We start from the raw sequence: 23,349 nt of genomic DNA, 5'->3' as shown, positions 1-23,349 counted from the left end.
TTCTGGTTTCTGATGCTCCGCTGCACTCTTTCTTACCCTTGTGAACTGGGGTCACCTACTTGACCTCTCTGTGCCTTAGTCTCCGTAAAATGGGTTTAATAATAGTCGTTTCCCCATGGGGCTGTGATACGTGGTAGGATCAAAGTAAGCTCCCATCTTCCTGTCTTCAGGCAGGTGAAGTTTCCCCTCTGCTCTCCCTTCTGTGTGTAGATGTCCCTAAGTCACTGTGTCTCTGCATCCTAGAACAGTGCTTTTTGTAAGAGATGGAGAAGGATATTTTATGTATTTGCAACTTGGATCAATATTGTGACTTAATGTTTAGTTTTAGTAGTACACCAACCTGTCAGAGGCTCATTTTACATCTGTTTAAGTGGATTTTTGACTGCTGTCCATCAGTCCGGCCGGCCAGCTAGCTACCCATTCATCCAGTCAATTCAACATTCATCGAGTTCCAAACGTGCCTAAAACCTCGTGTTGGTCCCTAGAAGTTGCCTTTTCACTCCATACCATTAAAGAGTTTTCAATTCCTCCTTCCCAGCAACATACGGACTTAAAATTAAAGTGACTTTCATTAAGGGGCAGCTCTGCTGACAGGGGGCACGTGTGTCTTACAGCGCCTTGCTGTTGAATTCTGTGATGTCCGCTTTCCGGGCCGAGTTCATCGCCACGAGGTCCATGGATTTCATTGGCATGATTAAAGAGTGCGATGAGTCGGGTTTCCCCAAGGTAAGCTCTTGACCAAATGTCCAGTTTACCTGAGAGCTCTCGAGGGAGACAGTCCTGTCGGGGGGAAGGCGGGGCCGCTCAGGTCAGCAGGATAACAGGCGAAGGCTGGCCTCTGAAGAACTCGATGGAGGATGAGTTCGTGTTTGGGATTGTTAGACACACGTCATTACCACCAGAGAATCCTGAATCTGTTGAATTCGTCCCCTGTGCAGTGTTTAGGAAAGGCTCAGTCTGCCATCTCTAAAAACGTATCTTCACTCATCATTTATGAAAAGCTCTGTTCAGCAGAATATTAGGGCCCACAAGTCAGAGCAGTACGCGGAGCTGGCTTTGCTCTGAGCAGCTTGGTCTGACTTGCACGTAGGCCTGAGGTAAAATTTAAGATTATCCCTGAGACGAACTCAGCATTACAACATTTTTCTCTTAAGTTTCAAGATACTGATTTAAAATCCCCAGTATTGTAATGGTTCGTTCTTTTTCTTAGCATCTCCTTTTTCATTCATTGGGGTTAAACTTGGCCTTGGCTGACCCTCCTGAGGGCGATCGACTCCAGATTCTCAACGAAGCTTGGAAAGTCATCACTAAGTTGAAGAATCCACAGGTGGGTGACCATTCAGACCCTAGATCGAACGACTGCCTTTTGTCTAAGTTCTGCAGTTATATATTCTTTACTTTTAAAAAATTATCTTTTGACTAATCGTATATCTGGGATTTTTTTTTTTTTTTTTAGGAAATAATTCTTCTTGGGGGCACCTGGGTGTCTCAGTGGGTTAAGCCTCTGCCTTCGGCCCAGGTCATGATCTCAGGGTCCTGGGATCGAGCCCCGCATCTGGCTCTCTGCTCAGCGGGGAGCCTGCTTCCTCCTCTCTCTCTCTCTGCCTGCCTCTCTGCCTACTTGTGATCTCTGTCTGTCAAATAGATTAAATCTTTAAAAAAAAAAAAAAAAGAGAGAGAATACTGGCCTAATTTAGAAAACTGAGAAACTTAACTTACCAAATCACATACCTAGGTTAAAGTTTAGCAAAACCCTCACTAAACTTCAGTTTATAAACTAAACTCTGTTTAACCCAACTCTAGTCAGTGAACCGAACAACATATTTAAAGCACGTGTTAAGTCCAAAGCCTCCGGGCGTATGGGGCCCGGGTGTGAATGCTTCCAGGCAACTTTGCATCAGAAGGTCACGCTCATGGTCATGTTCCGTCTTTGACTTCACACGGCCTTCTCAGCTTTCCTGTCAGACCTTCAGATGTTCCTGGCTTTTCTTGTGTGAGCGAGATCACTATTTACTTCCCTCCCCATTTCTTTCTTTTCCTTAAAATATAGGAACAGAAGAGACACACTCACAGACGGTCTTTTTCCTCTAGCGCTACTCCCCCTCGACTCCAGTGTTTTCTGGAACAGGCGCTGTATCCGACTGTTCCTGCCATTTCCATGACCATCCCACAGCCTCTCCGTGGGTCTTCCCTGCTACTCGAATCGAACACTTAATTTCTTACCTGAAATCTTCAGTGCTTTCTTACCCTTAGGACAACATACACATCACCCCTCAATCAGAAAAATGGTTTCTTTTTCAACGGTAGGAAGCCTGGTTGTTTTGTTTTGTTTTGTTTTTTTTCCCTCAGAATATGCAAAAATCACATTTAATTCTGGTCTTCAGCCAGGATCCACCATCAATAACTCGGCTGAGGTGCAGCCCAGACTCGTGACTTTTGTCTCCACTGCCTTTGAGTTCTTCCCAGTTTTCTTTCTTTTTTTTTTTTTAAGGTTTTGTTTATTTATTTGACAAACAGAGATCACAGTAGGCAAAGAGGCAGGCAGAGAGGGAGGAGGAAGCAGGCTCCCCGCTGAGCAGAGAACCCTATGTGGGGCTCGATCCCAGGACCCTAAGATCATGACCTGAGCCAAAGGCAGAGGCTTTAACCCACTGAGCCACCCAGGCACCCGCTTCCCAGTTTTCTCTCTTCGCCCAAGTAGCCCTTCCAGAATGTTAGTTAGTTTCATGCAATATCTGTATTTCTAGAACTCGCTTCTTAGGATAAAATACACCCGCAGGCTAGACTTTCCTGGAGATGAACCAACCAGTCTTGAAATCCCTATCACGTCTCTCTTTGAATTGCCAGAGCGCTTGAAGGGGTTTGTGCGTGATGAGTTTTCACCGTAAGCGGGGGGCTTTCTTATCACAAAGATGTGTTTGCTTTTCCTCCACAGGACTACGTTAACTGTGCCGAAGTGTGGGTCGAGTACACGTGCAAGCATTTCACGGTACGTGTGGCCTGTGCTGCTGTTTTTGGAAGAGTGAGGTTTTTATTCATGTTTACTATTATGAGCAAGGCTCGCTGAGGCATCGAGGCATTTTACGGTAGTAATTGTCCTTAACTTATGAGAATTGTGTCCTTTATGTGACAGTGTGCTGGAGTGTTACTGTGTGCCCAGTGCTCGTGTGTAAATTAGGGAAATGCTCCATTATACCAAGTGGTGAAGTTTTTTTCACCAGAGGAAACCTTGGACGCTTCCCTGCTAAAACGCATCGTGACTCTCCCTGGGGTCTAGTCAGTGGCATTTCCATGTATTTGATGAGTGTGTCATTTTTTTTCTAAGCAAAGGGACTTCTTCCCCTGTGCCCAGACTGGAACCTCAGTTTGGGAAATACTGGGCTTGTCAAGTAACAGCAACCTTAGAAGCAGGCAGAACCAGGTTCAGATCCTCTTGCCAGAATGATAAAGGTCATTGGCTTTTAAAACACCGAAGTATAGCTTCTATGCAGAAAAATGCGTATGTCGTAAGTGTGCTACCTGGTGAATCTTGAGGAAGTACACCCGTGTGGTCATGGTCCAGACCAAGATGTAGGGAATACCTCCACCGAGCCCCCTGAACTTGGCTCCCAGTCACAGTCCGTTGGAAGTCGCAGGCAGCCACCATCCTGGCCTCTTAACTCGGCAAATTGGTTTTGGCCTGGTTTTCAGCATTATGTAAATGCTGCTCTGTTGATTTTGTTTCTTTGGTCCAACTTTGGTTTTATGCTTTACTTTGGAAACTTCAAACATATGCTGTCCCTTGGACCCATCACCCAGAAATGACCGACTCATGACAGATCTTGTGTCATTTACATGTTTACTAAGCTTCTCCCTTCCCTGGGTTATTCTGAAGCAAATCTCGAACACCGTGTCTTCACCTGCCAGCACATACGTGTGAAATATAAGATTCCCTTTTCTGAGACCAAATCCCAATATCTTAGCCTAATGATAAAAAGATAATACTGCTTTTAATATTAAGAATCATGGGGCGCCTGGGTGGCTCAGTGGCTTAAAGCCTCTGCCTTCGGCTCAGGTCATAATCCCAGGGTCTTGGGATCGAGCCCCGCATTGGGCTTTCTGCTCAGCAGGGAGCCTACTTCCCCCTCTCTCTCTGCCTCCCTCTCTGCCTACTTGTGATCTCTGTCAAATAAATAAATAAAATCTTAAAAAAAAAAATCAGTCAATGTTCAGATGTCCCCAGTTGTCAGGTTTAAAACAAAGTCTGTAATTGCAGTAGACTTCTTAGTCTTCTCTTTTCCCTCCTCCTCGCCTTCCCCCGCCCCCCTCCCCCATCTGCGATCATACTTACGAAATTCAGACTTTCGTCCTGAAGAGTTTCCCAGTCTGGACTGAAATGCCAATAGAGTATTACCCCCACCTTAAAAGACCACCGGAGACATGAGTCAAAGCCAATCAGCAAGGGTCGTTTATTGCAGGTTCGAACCTGGACCTCTGCGCCGCTCGTTGCCGAGAACGCCGAGAGGTCCGGAGCTGGGTCGGTGCAGGATTTTTATAGACAGATACAAACAAGTTTCGGGTGGGGCTGAGCTGATTGATTGACAGTTTGAACAGGCGTACTTGGCGTCAGTGAATTGGGTCAGGGGACCCTGCGCGAAAGCAGACAAAGCAATCTTACAGAAGTAGAACTGGCCGGTTAGCCCACGCATGCGGAAAAAAGCACTATCAGGATATTGAAGGCCTAGTTACTATCAAGTAAAGACAATTGGGAGTCTCCTGGTGGAATGTTACATTCCTGCTATCAAGCATCCTTGTTAATGAGATTTAGGTTTAGAAGAAATTGAACTTTATTTACTTTTCCTTCTACCTCCGCCTCCTACCGTTTTCATGGAGGGGAGGGTAACATTAGAGCTTGAGGAACTGAGTTCTGTGTCCCTGGAAATTGGGCTATTGATAAGGTAACTTCTTTGTTGTAAATCTCAAGGACATTTGCAAACCAAGGGAGACTCCTACCTTGCAGGACTGTGATCTCTGCAAGTTCACTATTTATCGTTTTAGGGCGATCAGGGGTGCCTGAGGAATGCTACACATATGGAGGGGAGCGGGTGAAGGGGGGGGTGCAAGGCGCCAGCCTTTGCTTTGTCCTCAGCCAGCCTCCTGCTCCTTCAGGACCAGCCAGTTGTATCCGGTGACGGTGTCCTGCTCTCAGTATATCCCGCCAATCAGCAGTTGGTTCTAGAGGCGTCATCAGCTTCCGATAAGACTTCTCAGCACTGTGGGTGGCGTTTGGAGGTTCTCCTGGGAAGCTCGCGGTATCTGGCTGTCCCTCTAATACATGGGCGGCCAGTGAAGCTCAGTTGCATCTCACTCACCGTTTCTTAGGGGCTGCAAAATGGTGATATTTGGAATTACAATCAACTCTTTGTTCATGAGCTGGGATACTTGTAGCAAGAGAAACTTCCCCTGTGGGTGTTTGGTTACCCAGAGGTGCAATTTGCACAGAAAAGGCAGGATTGCCACTGGGTTGTTTCTTTTTTTCCTTTCCTGGTTTTAGAGAGTAAGGATCTGATTCCTTAGCAATCCCAAAGGTGACTAGTGAGTTGTAGTTGTTGGTATCTTGAGGAGCACTTGGATTTAAATACACTTGAATTACATTATTTTTACTGATGCTCACTTGTCCCCTCTCTGTCCAGTGGCTGCCTTTTCAGGTTGGCTCCTGAGTCCTTCTCACATGTTCTCCACAGTCTTTGATGCCTTCCTTGCCTTCTCTTACAAGATGTTGCAGGTTCCCCGGCGTATTTCTAATCCCAGATTCAGCCTCAGATATTTCTCCAAGGAGCTTTGGTTCCTTTTACTGCCATTGTCAGATTTTTTTTTTCTTCTAGCTGTGTGACCCTAGCTAAGTCACTAAACGTCTCTGAGCCTCCACTTTCTTATTGGTAAAATGGGGACAAACGTGTCCATGGCCGGGAGTTTAGTGAGGATTAGGCAGGAGAGTAAACATAATGGCAACTATTGAGATAACCAATATTTGTGATACAAATATGTTAAAATAACAAATACCAGATGCCTTTCCTGTGGAGCTGTGCAGCCTCAGACCTTGCCAGGAGGCTTCCTTAGTCCTGTGAAAAGGACCAGGGGTCAGCAGACCTTTTCTGTGGAGAGCCAGACAGGAAGCGTTTGATGCGTTGTGGACCACAGGATCTCTGTCCCAAGTATCCAGCTCTGTCATTGTAGTGAACAAGCAGCCACAGACGATCTGTGAGTGGGTACAGCTGTGTGTTCCAGTAAACTTGATGCACACTGAAATTTGCATCTCCTGTAACTTTTGTCATGACGTATCATTCTTTTGGTTTGAATGTAGAAAGCACTTTTGGCATCGGGCCATGTAAAAACGGGCATGGGGCTGGATTTGGGCCATGGTTGGTCGACCCCTGATAGAGATGACAACAGCTGGTGAGCATCCAGCTTGTTAGGGCTGAGTCTGTGCACTTCCCACCATGCTTTGCTGTGCGCTCTGCAAGCGCCGGGGGAGCGGCCTGGGATGAGCCAATTTTACCAGCGCTCAGGGATGGCGATTAGGACAGTGTATCACCCCAGAAACTTTGAGGACAATATTTTAGGCCTGACCTGGTCCAGAAGTAGTTACCTTCAGGGCAATGATAAGGGTGGGATTTCTCTCTTAATATTATTTCCAGCAGAAGATTGGAAACTGTTCCCTGGAGAGTATGGGATATGTTCTGAAGATATTAGTCCTTGCCCCAGAAAAGTGGCCAGTGACTGCCTTTCAGTGTCTAACATAGGTTTATTCCCCGCTCCCCTCAGAAACGAGAGGTGAATACTGTTCTGGCTGATGTCATCAAGCACATGACTCCAGATCGTGCATTTGAAGACTCCTACCCTCAGGTAACAGCTATGCCTTTGTCATTTCCACACTGCTGTTGAATCACATAGGCATGTTGCATGGGTTGGACTGTAAAGTCAGATAATCCTGGGTTCAGATCTTGTCTCCGCCGTATCATCACCATCTGTCCTTTACTCTGTTGCTGAACCTTACTGTGCCTCAGTTTTCTCGCCTGTAAAATGGGCTCGTAGTCCTACACTCAGAGTGGCTGTGAGGTGTGATAAGGGCTGTCCCTGCCCAGCTGCTTGGCACCAGTAAGGAAGGGGCCTATGTTTTCCAGTTCAACTAACTTTTTATTTGAAAATAGAGTCAAGCTTATTGGAAAATTGAAAGAATAGCTCAGGGAACGCCCATTATTTTTTTAGTCAGATTCACCAACTGTGAACATTTTCCATGTTTGCTTTATTGTTATCATGTGTTCACATACACACACACACACACACACACGTGCATAATACGTGTGTAAATTTTTTCCTGGCTCCTTTGAGGATAAGTTGCATACGTGATGCTACTTTGCGTCTGAAGAAGTCAGTGAATATTTCCTAAGAACAGGGCATTCTCCATATAACCACAGTTTGGTTTTCAACTCCAGAGAGTTTAACATTAATATCTTCATACTGTCTCCTCCACAGTCCATGTTACAGCTTTGTCAGTGGACTCAATAATGTCCTTGATAGCAGGTTTTCCCCCTCCAAGACAGAGTCTGGCGAAGGTTCATTTACTGTCAAGTAACTTTCAACCTAATTGAAATTTTGTTTTTTATTCAGTAACATGATGTTCTAGCACTTACTACCTGGGATCAATTTCTAGCTTCACTTAGCAGAAGAAAATGAATTATAATTACATGTTCTTGTAAGAAGGTTAAAATTCTAACATTTTGGTAAGGGTGTTTTCCCCATTTGCTAATTAAAATAGTTCATCTTTAGAATTTATTGAGGAGGCACTGAGTATCTGACATTTTTCTAGGGGTGATGAAAACATTGTATGGTCTCGCACACCAGGCTCTTGGTAAGCATCACTGAGTGAATGAAGCGTGTAGAGAGATGGGTCGTACCCTTGTGGGTCATCAGGATCTTGGGCACATGTGAAGACTGAGATGCATTAGAATTTTTGTTGAGGAATATTTAGTAAGACCTTGACTCCTAGGGACCCATTTAATTGAAGACTTTAACATAATAATTTCAGTCCGTTGCAGTCCGCTCCTAAGAGAGAAAGGAATAATTACATTATACAATTCTGTCATATCTAGAAGCAATTTATAAAAGGTACCCTAGGGGTTAGCCTGCATTCTGGAGAGCCTCCGTGTGAGTTGTGAGCCCCTTGTCTTACACGATTTAAAATGATCTCAACGCAGTGTTTTCAGTATAAACAAAAGTACCTGTCAGTAAATTTTCTCTTCTTGACAGTAACCAGGGCAAGAGGTTTATATTTTCCTTAGAAGACGCACCTCTGTGGTTCTCTCTGTCAACAGTGAATATCTCAGGGAGAGGGGTGGTGGACATCAGCGCCTGGTTCTCTGGTGCCAAGCTTAGAGACTGCGCCACCATCCTCGGGTAATGATGTGATGTTTGACTCTGCCAGTAAAGTCTGTTCATTGCCTCTCCACGGAAATCGTCGAGAAACACAGGGCCATGATGGGCTAGAACAGGGGTCTGCAAAGTACATCCCATAGACCATATGTAATGTAGCCCACCATCTGTTATTGTGAATAAAGTTATTTAAAAAAAATTTTTTAGGGAGGGTCGCCTGGGTGGCTCAGTGGGTTAAGCCTCTGCCTTCAGCTCAGGTCATGATCTCAGGGTCCTGGGATCGAGTCCTGCATCAGGCTCTCTGCTCAGCGGGGAGCCTGCTTCCCTCTCTCTCTCTCTGCCTGCCTCTCCGTCTGCTTGTGATTTCCCTCTGTCAAATAAATAAATAAAATCTTAAAAAAAAAAAAAAAAAGGAGAGAGAATCCCAAGCACACTCTAAGCGTCGAGCCTGATGCTGGGCTCTATCTCACCACTCTGACATCACAACGACCCAGAGCAAACCAAGAGTCAGATGCTTAACCGACTGCACACCTAGGCTCCCCAGGAATAACGTTTTATTGGAACCAGCCATGTTGTATCAAGAAAAAAGAAACAGTCTGGGGTCTGTCGGGGGTTAGCTTAACTCTAGGTCTGGGTTAGGGAAGGGACACAGGGAACGGGAACATTTTCTTGTGTCACAGGGTGAAGAAGTACTCCGAGAAAACTGATGGGGGTGGGGCGCACGAAGAGGACACAGGAGCACCTTGGAAGGGGCTCTCACGGGCCCCTGGTTTGAGCACTGGAAGATGTAAGGACAGTAATGGATCCATTCCTAAAGTACGAATCCAGGAGTCCAAACTTAGGGGGAATAGATTGATGAGGGGAAAGGCCGACATGGGGTGCTGAGCGAGTCGGGGAAGAAATGAGAGTTCAGAGGTCTCTGTTTGCAGCCATCACAGGCAATAAAGATAAGAAACCTCGATTTTCAGGCACGAATGCTTGGTCGATGCTCAGTCTAGGGGGAGAGTATGAGGAGGACTGCAATATTTTCATATACCTCTGGATCTTTCTAGAATGAGTTTTAGCTGCCAGGGGAAAATTAGTGACCATACAGTGGAGACCTCAGACAGGCATTGACCCGCTGATCACACGTCCTGTCACCTGGGAGGAGCCAGTGGATACGTGTGGCGGCAGGTGGGGCACCCTGAGGAAGAAACAGCATCCTGTCTGTAGCCTTGACATTGAGAAAGCGTGATTGAATTAAGTCATGAGGGAACAGTCGTCATGCCCCCGTTGAGGAACATTCTATGAAGTAATCCGCCTGTATTCTTCCAAACCCCCGTTTTCATTAAGGACACAGGCTAAGGCGCTGTTCTGTATTAACAGAGGCTAAAGAGCCACGAAAATGGAAAGCAATGCGTGATCCTGGACTGGGCCCCATGCTGCAGAGAGGGAAAAATCATTCCATAGAGAACATAAACTGAGACAGTGGACAGGAGGGACCATGGATGATTGAGTTAGATAAGTGTTTGCGTCTGTCAGTGTTAACTTCCATGAATTTGATACAGCTCCGTAGAAGTGTCAGGGAGTATGATGATTAGGAAACTCAAATGAAGTATTGAGGGGTGATAGATCTGAAACATGCAGTCTACTCATCATGGTTTGGGGGGAAAAAAAATAGATGTCTTACATAGAACGGTAAGGCCGATTTAGCAACGTATTAAAAATCGGCGAATTGAAAATGTGTGTGGATTGCGTGTCTACAAATTCTGCCATGAGTTGGGTGGGTAGGCGAGGAGGTAGAGCACATTGTCATAAAATGTTAGTCACTGTAGAATCTGAGGGGCAAGTAAGTGGCTGTTGGTCACATGTTCTTTGAATTTTCTTGGTTTTCAGCATTTTCGTAGTGAAGGGAAAAACATCTAATTTGGGAGAGATGTATTATGTGTGACTTAAATATTAAAACAATGTCATGTTTTCCTGGGATTAGTTGCAGTAGATAGGGTTCCCGAAACGGTTCTCTCCAGTACCTCACACTGCTCTGCCTCGCAGCCTTGTGTGGCACAGTTTTGCCGTCTTCATTAGTCTTTTGCTTGACCGACCTAGTAAGCTACTTAATTATGAAGTAGGGCTCCTACTGCTTAATGCTTTATTTTTAGACCATGAGCATTTTCCTTGTTAAGTGATTTCAACAGCAGCATTTTTAATATAAACAAAAGCACCTGTCAGTAAATTTTCTCTTCTTGACAGTAACCAGGGGCAAGGGTTTATATTTTCCGTAGAAGAAGCACCCTTGTGGTTTTTTCCATCAACAAGGCCGTGTGCATCTCAGGGTGAGGGGTGGTGGACATCAGTGCCTGGGTCTCTGGGGCCAAGCTTAGAGACTGCACCACCATCCTCGGGTAATGATGTGATGTTTGACTCTGCCAGTAAAGTCTGTTCATTGCCTCTCCACGGAAATCGTCAAGAAACACCAGGCCATGATGGGCTAGAACAGGGGTCTGCAAAGTACACCCCATAGACCGACCATATGTAATGTAGCTCACCATCTGTTATTGTGAATAAAGTTTTATTGGAACCAGCCATGCCCATTTGTTCACATAAGTCCCTCTGGCTGCTTTTGACCTGCAATAGCTACATTGAGTAGTTGTGATGGCTCTGGGGCCCTTTGATGAATTACTGCCCCTCCCCCACCCCAAATATTCATAGCTGATTTTAATAGACAGCTTTCCAAGGAAAGACACTGTACTGCTCTAAGCACGTCACATGAACCATCCCATTTAACCCTCACCGTGAACAAGATACTGCTTTACTCTCCATTTTATGGAAGAGGAAGATGAGGGTAAGAAGTGGCTTCCCCAAGACTGCAGAGTAAGATGGGCAAACTCAAGACTGAGACGGGGCCTAACCTACCCCCAGTAATCTCCCGTTCCTGAGACATCCAGCTCTCCTTTATTGTAATTGTAATTTCAAATTATGAAAGAAGGTCGTTGCCTTTTAGAAATATCCAACTTTTGGAGTACGTGGCTGGCTCAGTTGGGTGAACGTGTGACTCTTGATCTTGGCGTTGTGAGTTCGAGCCCCACGTTGGGTGTAGAGAATACCTAGAAATAAAATCTTGAAAAAATATATCCAAGTTTTATTAAACTTATTTAATAATGAATAAATAAACTTATTTAATATTTAATAATGTGTTTCCTGTTTGGTTTTGCAGCTTCAGTCAATAATTAAGAAGGTGATTGCCCACTTCCATGATTTCTCTGTTCTTTTCTCAGTGGTAAGTAGTGTTCCTTAATTACCTTTGGAAATTTGTGTCTGAGTGAGAGGTTCACTCAGTGTCTCAGTCATGTTTTCATGATGCCCCAGGCCAAAAGAAATACTTAACAGTTCCCTTTAGGAAGCAGTTGGTATAAACAACTTCAATATTTATGGCATAACAGTTTAGTGAGTGCTTGAAAAATGAGTACCCAGACTGTGAGAGAAAAAGATTATCTTTATTTCTTTCGTGCCTCGCTGATGGAATGTGTGCCTCTCTTGAACGCCCTACAGCTTCTCAAACCTCGGAGTCAGACTGGACATCTTCTTCCTCATTTCCTCTTCCACACTGATTTTCATATGACACTTGCTTTCTATCACACATGCAGCCTCGTTGACACTCTGAAATAGGTCGAACTCATCATTGTCTCAGTCTCTGACAGTTGACATTTTTTTATGCGTCCCTCATATTTTAAAATATCGCATGATGCCCCTTCACATCAGCTGCGTTGCCTTGGGCAAGTACAAATCTCTTCCCTGCCGCCCCTGTGTCTTCTGGTTTCCATTTATGAACACTCACAGAACTGTGTTGGTTTCTTGTTTATGTTAAAAGTAGGACCTCTGATTTTTTTTTGAGCTTTGCCATACTCCAAGCACCTGCTGAGATCTTTGCATGCATTGCCTCGTACCGTTTTCACAACACCGCTAGGACGTAGGAGCAGTTATGATTCCCACTTTACAGATGGGAAGACTGGTGCTGGAGAAGTGTGGAGTAACTTGAGTCAGGTGGCACAGTTAGTAAGTGTAGAGTCAGAATGTGGGGGCCACTCTGAACAACTGGCTCTTCTTTCTCTGGTCAATACAATTGTAAAAAAGTCAGAAGCCCACCTTGTGTGTTGTTATCTGGAGAAGCACATCGTCATCTGAAGCTTGCTCAGATCGTTCCCCTAGTGTTCACTGGCCCCAGCCCTGACCCCTGGCACGTCTGAGTGGTTTTAACCCTCCTAGCTTTCACAAACCCGCTTTCACGTGGGTCCTCATCTGACCCACCTCAGAGAGATGAACAGCTCTTTCTCTGCTCTGAGCTTCAAAGGAAAAGGGACCCACAAATCCCTTCCAGCAACTTGTGTCAGTGGCATGGAGAGTGCTTTTATTTATTTGTTTGTTTTTAGGAAAAATTTCTGCCGTTTCTGGACATGTTCCAAAAAGAGAGTGTGCGGGTGGAGGTTTGCAAGTGCATCATGGAAGTTTTTATCAAGTAAGTATAACACGGCGTCACCAGAAGTTTGGATTGCCAGTGCCCCTGTGATGCGTGTGGGTAGGAGTCACTCCGTATCCTTGGAGGCCTAATGATCTGTATGCATTTAACCTCTGAAATAACATGGAGAGGAAAACCACATTAAAAGGAGCAATCGTGATAAAAGTTTGTAATCAGTGCCTAAGCAGACGGAGTCATAAGGAGTAGCCAGAGCCCTGCTGTCACCTACATTGTATTCCAGTGTGTTTTTGGAAGGAGCCGTCTGTTAATGAACTAACTACTTAGGGAGTAACATTCTAAAAGATAAAAATTAAGTCATACTTGTCAAGGTCGCAGAGCGAGAAAGCTTTCCATCTTCCGTGCTTAGATTTGTGATCGGTTTTTAAATTTCACTGCTTTCCTTTTGACTACATCTGTGTTTCCCCAAACAGCCTACTGTTGGCGGTACAGGAAATAATTCTAGGTGGCCTGGGGAAGAGAGATTTTGATTTTGATTTTAAAATTTGTATATTTAAGTATATTTGACAATATATAATACAACTAGTTTAATTGGTGTTTTCATGTATTTTTTCTAAGACAGAGTTAAACTTAAAAAGTTAAAGTTGCTTAAAATATTAAATATATAGATAGGGTAAAATAAGGTGTGTTAAGATGGAACTTCAGTAAACCCCAGTTGGGAAAATTGAATTAGACGTTGTTTGAATAATATGTTTTTTTGTTTTTAATTTTTTTAAAGATTTTTTTTTAAAGATTTTATTTATTTATTTATTTGACAGAGAGAAATCACAAGTAGACGGAGAGGCAGGCAGAGAGAGAGAGAGAGAGAGGGAAGCAGGCTCCCCGCTGAGCAGAGAGCCCGATACGGGACTCGATCCCAGGACCCTGAGATCATGACCTGAGCTGAAGGCAGTGGCTTAACCCACTGAGCCACCCAGGCGCCCTGAATAATATATGTTTTAAGCTTTCCTTGGGTTGTCTTCCTAAAAGATTAATTCCATATGCTTAGAACAAATATACCTCCTTTACTTAGGTAATGATTTGTTATAAGACCTTGTCCTTCTGTATTATTTGAAAAGCCAAATTACGGTTTTGTCTGGCATTTAACACAGTTATAGACAGGTTGTAGACAGCTTTAGGAAGAAACGTAGTTAAAAAAAAAAAATCAGGCTTGCCCATTGTCTGGCTTAAGAAATGCAGCAGCTTTCCTGTGATTTTGTAGGACTTACGGTAATTTTAGGAGAAGGTATAATATGTGCAGAAAAGCAAGCTTGTTATTGTTATTGGAAGAAGAATTAAAACCAACCATTGCCAATGCCAACTGGGTAAGATGCTTTATCTCAAATATACGCAACAAAGGAAAAACTCAGCTCGTGCCTTCATTGCTGTGAGTGGACATAACTTTTACTGTCATCTTTAAATGTCTTGTAGGCATCAGCAAGAACCCACAAAGGACCCTGTCATTCTGAACGCCCTTTTGCACGTGTGCAAGACCATGCATGACTCTGTGAAGTAAGCCGCGCCCAAGGCTGAGACACCACAGGGATTGGGTCTTAATACCACATAATAGTACATTGGGGAATTACTGCATTAAGCTGCCACTATGGGTAATATCATTTTATGGGGTCTATTAAAACTCTTGCTAATGAGGGCATTCCAGTTCAGGAGAAGAGAGAGGCTGAGATGAACCTTCCTGAGAAAATGAAATGGCAGGTTTGTTGTTGTTCTTGAAGAGTGATTTGAGAGAGAGCAAGAGAGCAAGAGCTAGTTGGGGGAGGGGCAGAGGGAGAGAATCCATGCAGACTCCCTGCTGAGCAAGGACCCTGAGGTGGGGCTCAGAGATCATGGCCTCAGCCTAAACCAAGAGACAGTCAACCGAGTGCGCCACTGAAGTGCCCCAAGATGGCAGATGTTTTTACAAAGGGGTTTCTGTTGACAGGAAAAGGCTGGTTTCATCCAAGTGAACTCAAACTCCACATCTCCTGGAGATTTAAGAGTACCAGATAGGATAATAATGAGTTCACTCATCCGGTAACATAGCTGTACATTTTTTCTCATTATTAGCCAGTTATTTGAAGTTCAGATGAAATGGCTTCTGTCCCTTACATGAAGGGCTGGAGGTTTTCAGTAGACTTGAGACTCAGTCCTACAAGTTGCCCTTACCTCTTGGGTCAGAGGCCAAACTGTCACTCCTTTTCTTTCTAGTTTTTTTTTTCCCTTACGTGCTTCCACGTGATTGTGTTTGAAGCAGTCCTGCGTATTTGTAGCTGAAATTTTAGTCCCCAAAGAATTTTTAAGTACAGCAGCTTGAGTCACTGGAAAATGTTATAAGAATGGAGAAAGCGGTTTTGGAACTTAACAGTCAGCAAGATGAATTTTACTTTTTTTTTTCTTCTGAACTTTGGAATCCTTATCTTCATGATCTTGCCTTGTCAACCTCTTGAATAGTTTTCAAAATCAAAATATCAAGACTTTTCATAACACATGGAACCAATAGGCTTTTTAGTTGGACAGAAATAGAAATAAAGGCACAAAACACAACAGAAAAGCACCTGTCTTACCAGGATACCGGGTTTTTAGCTTCAGCAAAATAGAAGCTTTATTTCTATCTTGCTAAAGGTGTGAGATCAGAAGGTTGGGGTAGGGTCACTGTACTATAGAGTGCTATCCAGGCTCTTTCTGTCTTTTTTTTTTTTTTTTAATTTTTATTTATTTATTTGACAGAGATCACAAGTAGGCAGAGAGGCAGGCAGAGAGAGCGAGAGAGGAGGAAGCAGGCTCCTTGCTAAGCAGAGAGCCCCATGCGGGGCTCGATCCCAGGACCCTGAGATCATGACCCGAGCCAAAGGCAGAGGCTTTAACCCACTGAGCCACCCAGGCGCCCCAGGCTCCTTCCGTCTTGTTGCTTGGCCATCCCCAGGGGCTGAAGCTGGCTTACCACGACCATGTCCATGTCCAGCCTGCGGGCATTGGAGGACAGCAGTTTTCTTTCTGCGAGAAACTTGGATGGCTCACCCTCACTTGTGCTCACATCCCCTTGGCTAGAACCGTCCTCTGGTTATACCCAGCTGCAGAGGGGGCTGGGCAGTGGAGTCTCAAAGAACGAAAGGGACATTGCTTTGTTAGCGGACAGAGTGCAGTTTTTGCCAATACTTACTCTCCCCCAGGACAAACCAACACACAAAAGACTTGGCTCCTGTTTTCTCTAGGCGCTTAAGTTTTTTTAAAAAATAAATTTGGGGAACTGTTACTAGGCCTTTACGTGTGTAGTTGAAGCTTAAGGACATGACACTGTCTTATGTATATTTGTATTAATACTGCCGTTAGATAGAGGCAATCGCAATCTGTAATTTACTTGAATATGCTTCCCCAGAATGAGCTGGATTTGATGGTTGGAGAGGGAAGTGGATAGTTACGTGATAAAGCAAATACAGTAAAATGGTAATGGTGGGATCCTGGTGGTAGATACATGGATGTTTCTTGTGGAATTCTTTCGACTTAACTGCTTATTTGAAATTTTTTATTCCAAAATGTGGAACACAGCTTCTCCAGAATGCAAAATTTGCAGTTGGACCTTGCTGTCCAAGTTCCAAGGGAAAGTTTCCTTCTCCTTTGCTATTAATAAATATGCTCTGAAAACGTCATCTTTGAGAGAGATGAGAAACACATTTAAGTTAAGTTCATTTAGATGATATATTTTCATCAGAAGAAACACACACACGCAGCCTGTTGGGGGCTAGAAAATCTAGAAAATCTAGAAAATGCAAAATGTCCTTACCTGTTAAATCATTTACTTCTTATATATTCCTTAGAAACTTTCGTTTGTTACCTCAGTGTTAATTATGTACCATTATTGATTTTAGTGCACTCACTCTGGAGGATGAGAAAAGAATGCTGGCATATTTGATTAATGGATTTATAAAAATGGTAAGTATTGGGGAAGAAGGTTCAGGGCACTTGGAAATGTGATGTAATTGTTTGTCCTTAACTCCGGTGAAAGCAGTTAACATTATGTTCCCTGGTGCTTTTCATTTTTATTATGATAAGATGAAATTAGAAAACATCTTACATTAGCCAGCACTCCCCTGGGGGCAGAGAGAGCCAAGACCAAACTGACCTAAGGAATAAAAAAATAAAAGGGGGAGGGAGAGATTTGGATGGGGGACGCCAAGTCCAGGAATGGAGCTCTCTGAAGGAGCAGCTGGCTCCTGCCCTCTGTAGGTCTGTGGCTCCAGGTTCCGCTCCCATAGTGTCCTCCCTGGCAGGCTCACTCCCATGTAGAGCCCTGGGTCCCCAAGCCTGCCAGCGCTGCCACCCCGCAGAAAGGGCTCCAGGGGAAGTCCTGGGATTGAGTCTCTAGACTAACTAGATTAAAGGTAACTGGCTCATCCCTGCACGAGTTGGCGCAGTGAGGGGGAAGGAACACACTGGCCAGGCCTGGGAGACCTTCGCACGCCTGTGCAACTGCAGATCCCATGGATCCTGGGAGTCGGGGTTAAGGACTCCCAAGGGCACCCGATGTGATGGCGGAAGGATGCTGGGGGGAGGGGCAAGATTGTGCGCAACAACTCACCACAAGACTTTGCAGCTTTCAGTTACTGTGTTTTATTAATTCCTTTTTTAAAAGATTTTATTTATTTATTTGACAGAGATCACAGGTAGCAGTCAGAGAGAGAGGAAGGGAAGCAGGCTCCCCGCTGAGTAGAGAGCCTGACGTGGGGCTTGATCCTAGGACCCTGGGATCATGACCTGAGCCGAAGGCAGAGGCTTTAACCCACTGAGCCACCCAGGCGCCCCTGATTTATTAATTCTTAACAATCCTAGGGGTTGACTGGAGCCAGGTTGCTCCGTGTACCAGGATCGGGGCCACGGAGGATCCGGGACAGCCTCGTTCCCATGTTTAGGCTCTTGGTGCTGGCTTTTGGGGCCTCATTTCTCACTGGCGTGGCCTCTTTCTGCCATTCTGCCACCATCTAACCTTCTCAGCCAAGCTGTTTTGTATGGTGCAGGCATGGACAGAAGCTGTGGGGCCTTTTAAGACCAAAGTCCTGCGATCACTCAGTGACTGCCGTCCAATCCTGCTGCATTCTGTTGGTCAAAGCAGTCACCAGGGCTGTTCCCTTGGAGAGACGGGAAAGTAGACTCCACCACAAGGACACTGCAAAAGGCCTGGCAGAGTGGAAGGGATTCTTACAGCCTTCTTTGGGAACAACCCCTCCCCCAGTCGCCCCCCAGCGGCCCCTCCTAGCCAGAACCACCATTGTTTTCCTTCTTTGTGCACAAAGCTTAAGTAGCAACCTCTGCTGGCGCCTTATTTTAATATAAATGTCAAGAGGAAAGCTGACCGAGAGATAAATAACTAGATCACTTTGAAAAGGACCCTGAAAATGTGACTTGTTCAACAGGAGGGGTCAGCCTCATCCTTCCTGACTCTGTAGGTAAAATAATCCATTTTCATGCAGAATCAGAATTAACCTTTCAACTGCTGTGTTGGGAAATGCACCTTTTACCTTGGGACTCTCCTTGTCCTTCATTTATAGGATGATCAGGTGGTATTTTATCCCTTTATGGGTTTGTCTGAGAACCACCCAGTTAGAATGGAAAAGAATATGCAGAAATAGGATGGGAAACCTGATAGCTTTAATGGAAATAGCAATGTTAAACCTCCTCTGGGCAAAAATGATTGCTGTAACAGTCAAGGATGTCCTCCTAACCAGCTGTTCATAAATTTGAAGAAATAAATTTTTATTGATGGAGAAATTTCCACTTCTGGCTCCCCCGGCCACCCGTAAGTTGCCGGGTTTGGACTCCCCATCAGGAAGCAAAAAGGTGTGGCTCTTATTAGGGAAATCCCTCTGACCAATGGCTCCCAATAACCAAATTTATGTTCTGTGAAAAGGCCACAGCTGACAAATAAAAGTCCATTATTTTCTTTCCAGGCGTTTCCTTCTAGCCTGGGAAATCCGATTTACATTCTGAGATACTGTTCTGTACTACCCTTTGGTCTTTTTATGTTCTACTCCAGTGCTCATGTCACAAAGAAGAGGTAGTAATAGTAATAGTAATATTCCAGTTACATGCTGGGCAGAGTCATGTAAAGTCTAACAGGTGTTAACCTATTTACTTCCTGCTATGACAGATGAGGGTTTATTTTTCTTACCCCCTTCTGCTCCTTATTTGCCTATTCCCCTCCTGCCAAAGAGCCATCTGGAGTGTGCTGCAGAGGCAAATGTAAATTCGTGTGTGTGTGTGTGTGTGTGTGCGCACGCGCGCGCACGTACGCGCCCTTGCATACCCTGGACATTTCCACCCATTCATATTTTTGGTGACTTGACATCACAGACTTTCCCTACTGTCGAAGCTCAGGGAAACTCTTCTCAATGGTGTGTGCTCCGAGGTGCCTAGGGTAACATTCTCAGCACCTTTTCCCTTGCTTCTAGGTTTCCTTTGGCCGTGATTTTGAACAACAGCTCAGTTTTTACGTTGAGGCTCGGTCAATGTTTTGCAACCTGGAACCTGTTCTTGTGCAGTTGATTCATGTAAGGATTTTCATTTGTTCATTTGTTTTCTCAGTAAGTATTAACTATCTGCCAAGCATGGAGTTTAATCTGGGAGTCTTGTGGCCCCGTAACACTTCTATTCTTCAGGGCATAAAAGCCGGTTTCTCAAAGATTAATCAAATCTGCAATTTTTGCTTAAGTCTTTGCATGGGTTTTTTTTTTTTTTTAACCGCTTTTTCTCTGAAATGAGCATATTCTCAGTCCCATATGTCAGCAGCAAAGTGGGTTGCACTCATGAGTTACGGAAATATTAACGTATGGCTCTAAGAGCTTAACTGGAGTCCCAGGCTAGCTGGTTCTTGGTAGCTCTGTGTGGTGTCCCCACAGCAAAGAAAGAAATAGCAGTTCTGTTGATTAAGAAGTTAGACCCGAAGAACTTAAGTGTTCACGCCCTAACAACTGGGTAGCTCTTAGAAATAACAATATATGTGAATTAAAAGAAAAAGAATATATCTTTATTCTTAAATAATCCCAGTGACTATAACTTGTTGGGCACTGTACCACTTCTCGAACCTTGCCCTCGGATTGGCAACCCTACCCTCGTTCTCCATGTTGATTTTTCTTTCCCCTCATTGGTTTTTGCACAGTACTTGTAATCAGAGCAGCTTGTTGAGAACCCACTTTCTCCCAAGCTAGGACATCGCCGTGAGGAACAGGGCACAGTCTGGTGTTGAATCCATGAGCTTCCTAAGGCCGGTGCTTTCCACAGTGCTCGACAATGGAACATAGCTCTGTTTCCCTAAAAAATTGTGGGTGCCCCTGCGAGTTTGCTCCAGCCCTCAAGGATGCCGTGGTACACAGTTTGGGAACCGTGGGTCTGAACTTTTCACGTTTGTGGAAAGATTCCCCAAGGCTTTAATCGCTTCGTGTAAATTCAAGGAGAGCAGCCTTGTTTTATATTTGTTTGCTGCTTAGCAGGTTATGTGGTGTTCCTGAATTTAAGGCCTAACGGTAAAGACGTCCTCTGTACATCGGGGCTGGGGGAGCTCACTGTGTCCACCTCGTAGGGTTGTGGTGGTGAAGGAAGCTGAGAAATGCACGGCTCTTAGAACACACCCGTAGGCCTCACGTGAGCGTGATGTGGACGCTCCTGTTTCTGTCCTTAGAGTTCATGTCTGCATTGCATCGCTGAATTGCGTGCTGCCTCTCGGATTTGGAGGTTTCTCTTAGGATCGCTAAGATCTCAAGCTTAGTGTGTGGGATTTCTGGAAATGAAGTGAACCCTGGCTATTCATTAAACCAGAAAATGGTCATTTACAATGCCAGTTGATAGGCATGACTGAGTGAGGGCCTTTTGTTCTTACCCTGTTGGAGATGTTTGCTCAAGGCTGAGACTGAGGCAGGGGGATGACCCCTCTGGCATGTCGGGGTTCAGAGCTAACCCGTCTGGGCCCCACGTAGCTGGTTCTTGTTGACTTGTATGCAGTTAACATCCAGATCTCTAGGAAGATGGTAATCTGAGTCAGCATCATCTCATAAGTCTTCCTTTTTTTTTTTTTTTAAATTAATAAATCCAGAGTGTAAACCGGTTGGCAATGGAAACGAGGAAAGTAATGAAAGGAAATCATTCCAGAAAGACGGCTGCCTTTGTCCGGGTAGGTTCTAGAGATAAGACTCCCTGACTTTGAACCTCCAGTTGTTTCATTTGCAAGTTTCTAAGTTGCTCTTCCCAGAAAAAGACAAGTGTGTCCTAAGGGGTGGTTAAGTATCGATTTTCCAGATTAATTTTTCCTTCTCCAGTATGTATGGATGAACCACTTTTCTTGGGATTTTTTAAGATAAATGACCAGAGAAGTCTCCATTTGGATACGTGTTAAGGGCAGAGGTGGGGTGGGCCGTGTTGAGAGGTGGATTGCATTTTTTGCCAGCTGAATTACCTCTGGCTCGTGCCTATATCTGGAAAGTCTTTTTATCAAAGCAATCCATATCTGTGGGTTTTTTTTTTTTTAATGGAATTGGATCAAAAAGAGGACAATGGAAAATAAGCATACTGTCCCTGCCCTGACTTTATACCTCTTTTCTCAAGAGCCAACCACCTCAAAACCTTTTCGAGCAATTTCTTCTAATTACTGCCGTATCTTTAAGTAATTGGTTTAAAAGCCTGCTGCTTAGTCACTAATAGGTGTCAACCTATTTACTTCCTGCTATGACAGATGAGGGTTTATTTTCCTTATCCCCTTATGCTTCTTATTTGCCTGGCCCCCCTCCTCCCAGAGAGGCATCTGGAGTGTGCTGCAGAGGCGAGAAGAGAAAATTGGGGCTCAGAAGGAGATTTCGTTATTGTCTGTGTTTTTTATTTTTTTTATTTTTTTTATTTATTTATTTTTTAAGATGTTATTTATTTATTTGACGGACAGAGATCATAAGGAGGCAGAGAGGCAGGCAGAGAGAGAGGAGGAAGCAGGCTCCCTGTCAAGCAGAGAGCCGGATGCGTGGCTCCATACCAGGACCCTGGGATCATGACCTGAGCCGAAGGCAAAGGCTTTAACCCATCAAGCCACCCAGGCGCCCCTATTTTATTATTATTTTTTTAAGATTTTATTTATTTATTTGACAGACAGAGATCACAAGTAGGCAGAGAGGCAGGCAGAGAGAGAGAGGGAAGCAGGCTCCCCGTAGAGCAGAGAGCCCAACACGGGGCTTGATCCCAGGACCCTGAGATCATGACCTGAGCCGAAGGCAGAGGCTTAACCCACGGAGCCACCCAGGCGCCCCTTGTCAGTGTTTTTTAATTGAAAATATGTGATGGATGAAAGCAGGAGGACCAGGCTGCAGTGGGGGTGTTGCTCACGTCACCTGCCATGTTTCTTCCGTCCTTCTAGGCCTGTGTTGCCTACTGCTTCATCACCATTCCCTCGCTGGTGGGCATCTTCACGCGCCTCAATCTCTACCTGCATTCCGGTCAGGTTGCCCTGGCCAACCAGTGCCTCTCCCAAGGTAAGCCCGTTGTTCTCTCCTCTTGAGTGTTCCCTGGCTGTTTAGGAAAGCCTACTCGGGGGGTGGGGTGGTGTGTGTGTGTGTGTGTGTGTTCGTGTGTTTTTGTTCGTTCCCTGGCTGTTTAGGAAAGCTGACTCAGGTAGGTGTGTGTAGCGTGAGATTCCTCCAAGAAGAAAGGAAAGAAAGAACTAATGGAGAAACGAATTCTAAATCTGTATCTGTAGCAGGAAGCGCACTGGCTGTGCCCACATTTATAGCGTCAGACAGATGACAGTGTGAAGCTACCTTCCCGCAAGGCCCTTCTGAAACCTGTCTCACACAGGCCCGGCAGGCAGCGCGACACTCCAGGAGAGGTGTGCCTAGAGAGTTTTACAAGTTAGGACTGCTTCACCCCAGGACATGGCTGTTTATTTTTCGTTGCTGTTTGTTTGTTTGAAACCCCAGAGACCTACAACTGGAAGCTAATAAGTACAGAAAGGGTACTCTGTCCAGCTTGCTGTTAGTGATAAAAATTCTGCCCCAGCCTTTGCTGTGTGATGTTGATTTTCTTCTGGCTTGTTACCAATGAGGAGTTCTGTTTTTATTATTAAAGGATATAGTGTTTATTAAAAAAAAAAAAAATTCTGCCCCAGACCCATATCTGTACAAGGTTCAGGAGCCAGACGGTTTACTTGGGCGGCAGTCCCCGAGAGTGTCAGTCAGGTGCTGGGGGGCTGAGACGGAGAAGGGAAGGAAGCCAATGAAAGGTGCGCTGCTGGCCAGGTAACCGCTGTGGGCAGCTGAGGTTCATTGCCACCAGGGACTGCTGGGAGGGGGTGTCGGACGGCCTTGGCACTGCCCCACGGATGTATGTTCTTGATCTGTTCCGTCTGTTGTTGCATGAGGGCTGTTTCTAGATCATCACCTCCCTGGCTCCCTTGCCTGCTCCACACTCGAGCTGAGAGAAAGCCC

General features: G+C 44.9%; 1 protein-coding gene across 2 annotated transcripts in view; it reads left to right on the top strand.

Moving 5' to 3' along the window:
- Nucleotides 1–23,349, top strand: part of VPS35L (VPS35 endosomal protein sorting factor like) — a 115,677-nt gene that overhangs the window by 57,785 nt on the left and 34,543 nt on the right. For both annotated transcript variants that reach the window (XM_004750283.3, XM_045072052.1), the window contains exons 16-26: nucleotides 615–726; nucleotides 1,211–1,327; nucleotides 2,936–2,989; nucleotides 6,805–6,885; nucleotides 11,606–11,668; nucleotides 12,819–12,904; nucleotides 14,333–14,413; nucleotides 16,765–16,828; nucleotides 19,342–19,440; nucleotides 20,979–21,056; nucleotides 22,284–22,398. In XM_004750283.3, the coding sequence (XP_004750340.2) occupies nucleotides 615–726; nucleotides 1,211–1,327; nucleotides 2,936–2,989; nucleotides 6,805–6,885; nucleotides 11,606–11,668; nucleotides 12,819–12,904; nucleotides 14,333–14,413; nucleotides 16,765–16,828; nucleotides 19,342–19,440; nucleotides 20,979–21,056; nucleotides 22,284–22,398 (950 nt within the window). The remainder of the gene's footprint in view (nucleotides 1–614; nucleotides 727–1,210; nucleotides 1,328–2,935; nucleotides 2,990–6,804; nucleotides 6,886–11,605; nucleotides 11,669–12,818; nucleotides 12,905–14,332; nucleotides 14,414–16,764; nucleotides 16,829–19,341; nucleotides 19,441–20,978; nucleotides 21,057–22,283; nucleotides 22,399–23,349) is intronic.

This window comes from Mustela putorius, unplaced genomic scaffold (genome assembly GCF_011764305.1).
Source record: "Mustela putorius furo isolate JIRA1106 unplaced genomic scaffold, ASM1176430v1.1 tig00004007_pilon_pilon_pilon, whole genome shotgun sequence".
NCBI classification, from domain to species: domain Eukaryota; kingdom Metazoa; phylum Chordata; class Mammalia; order Carnivora; family Mustelidae; genus Mustela; species Mustela putorius.
The sequence above is the reverse complement of the archived record's forward strand: the minus strand, read 5'-3'. Positions and strand labels throughout refer to the sequence as shown.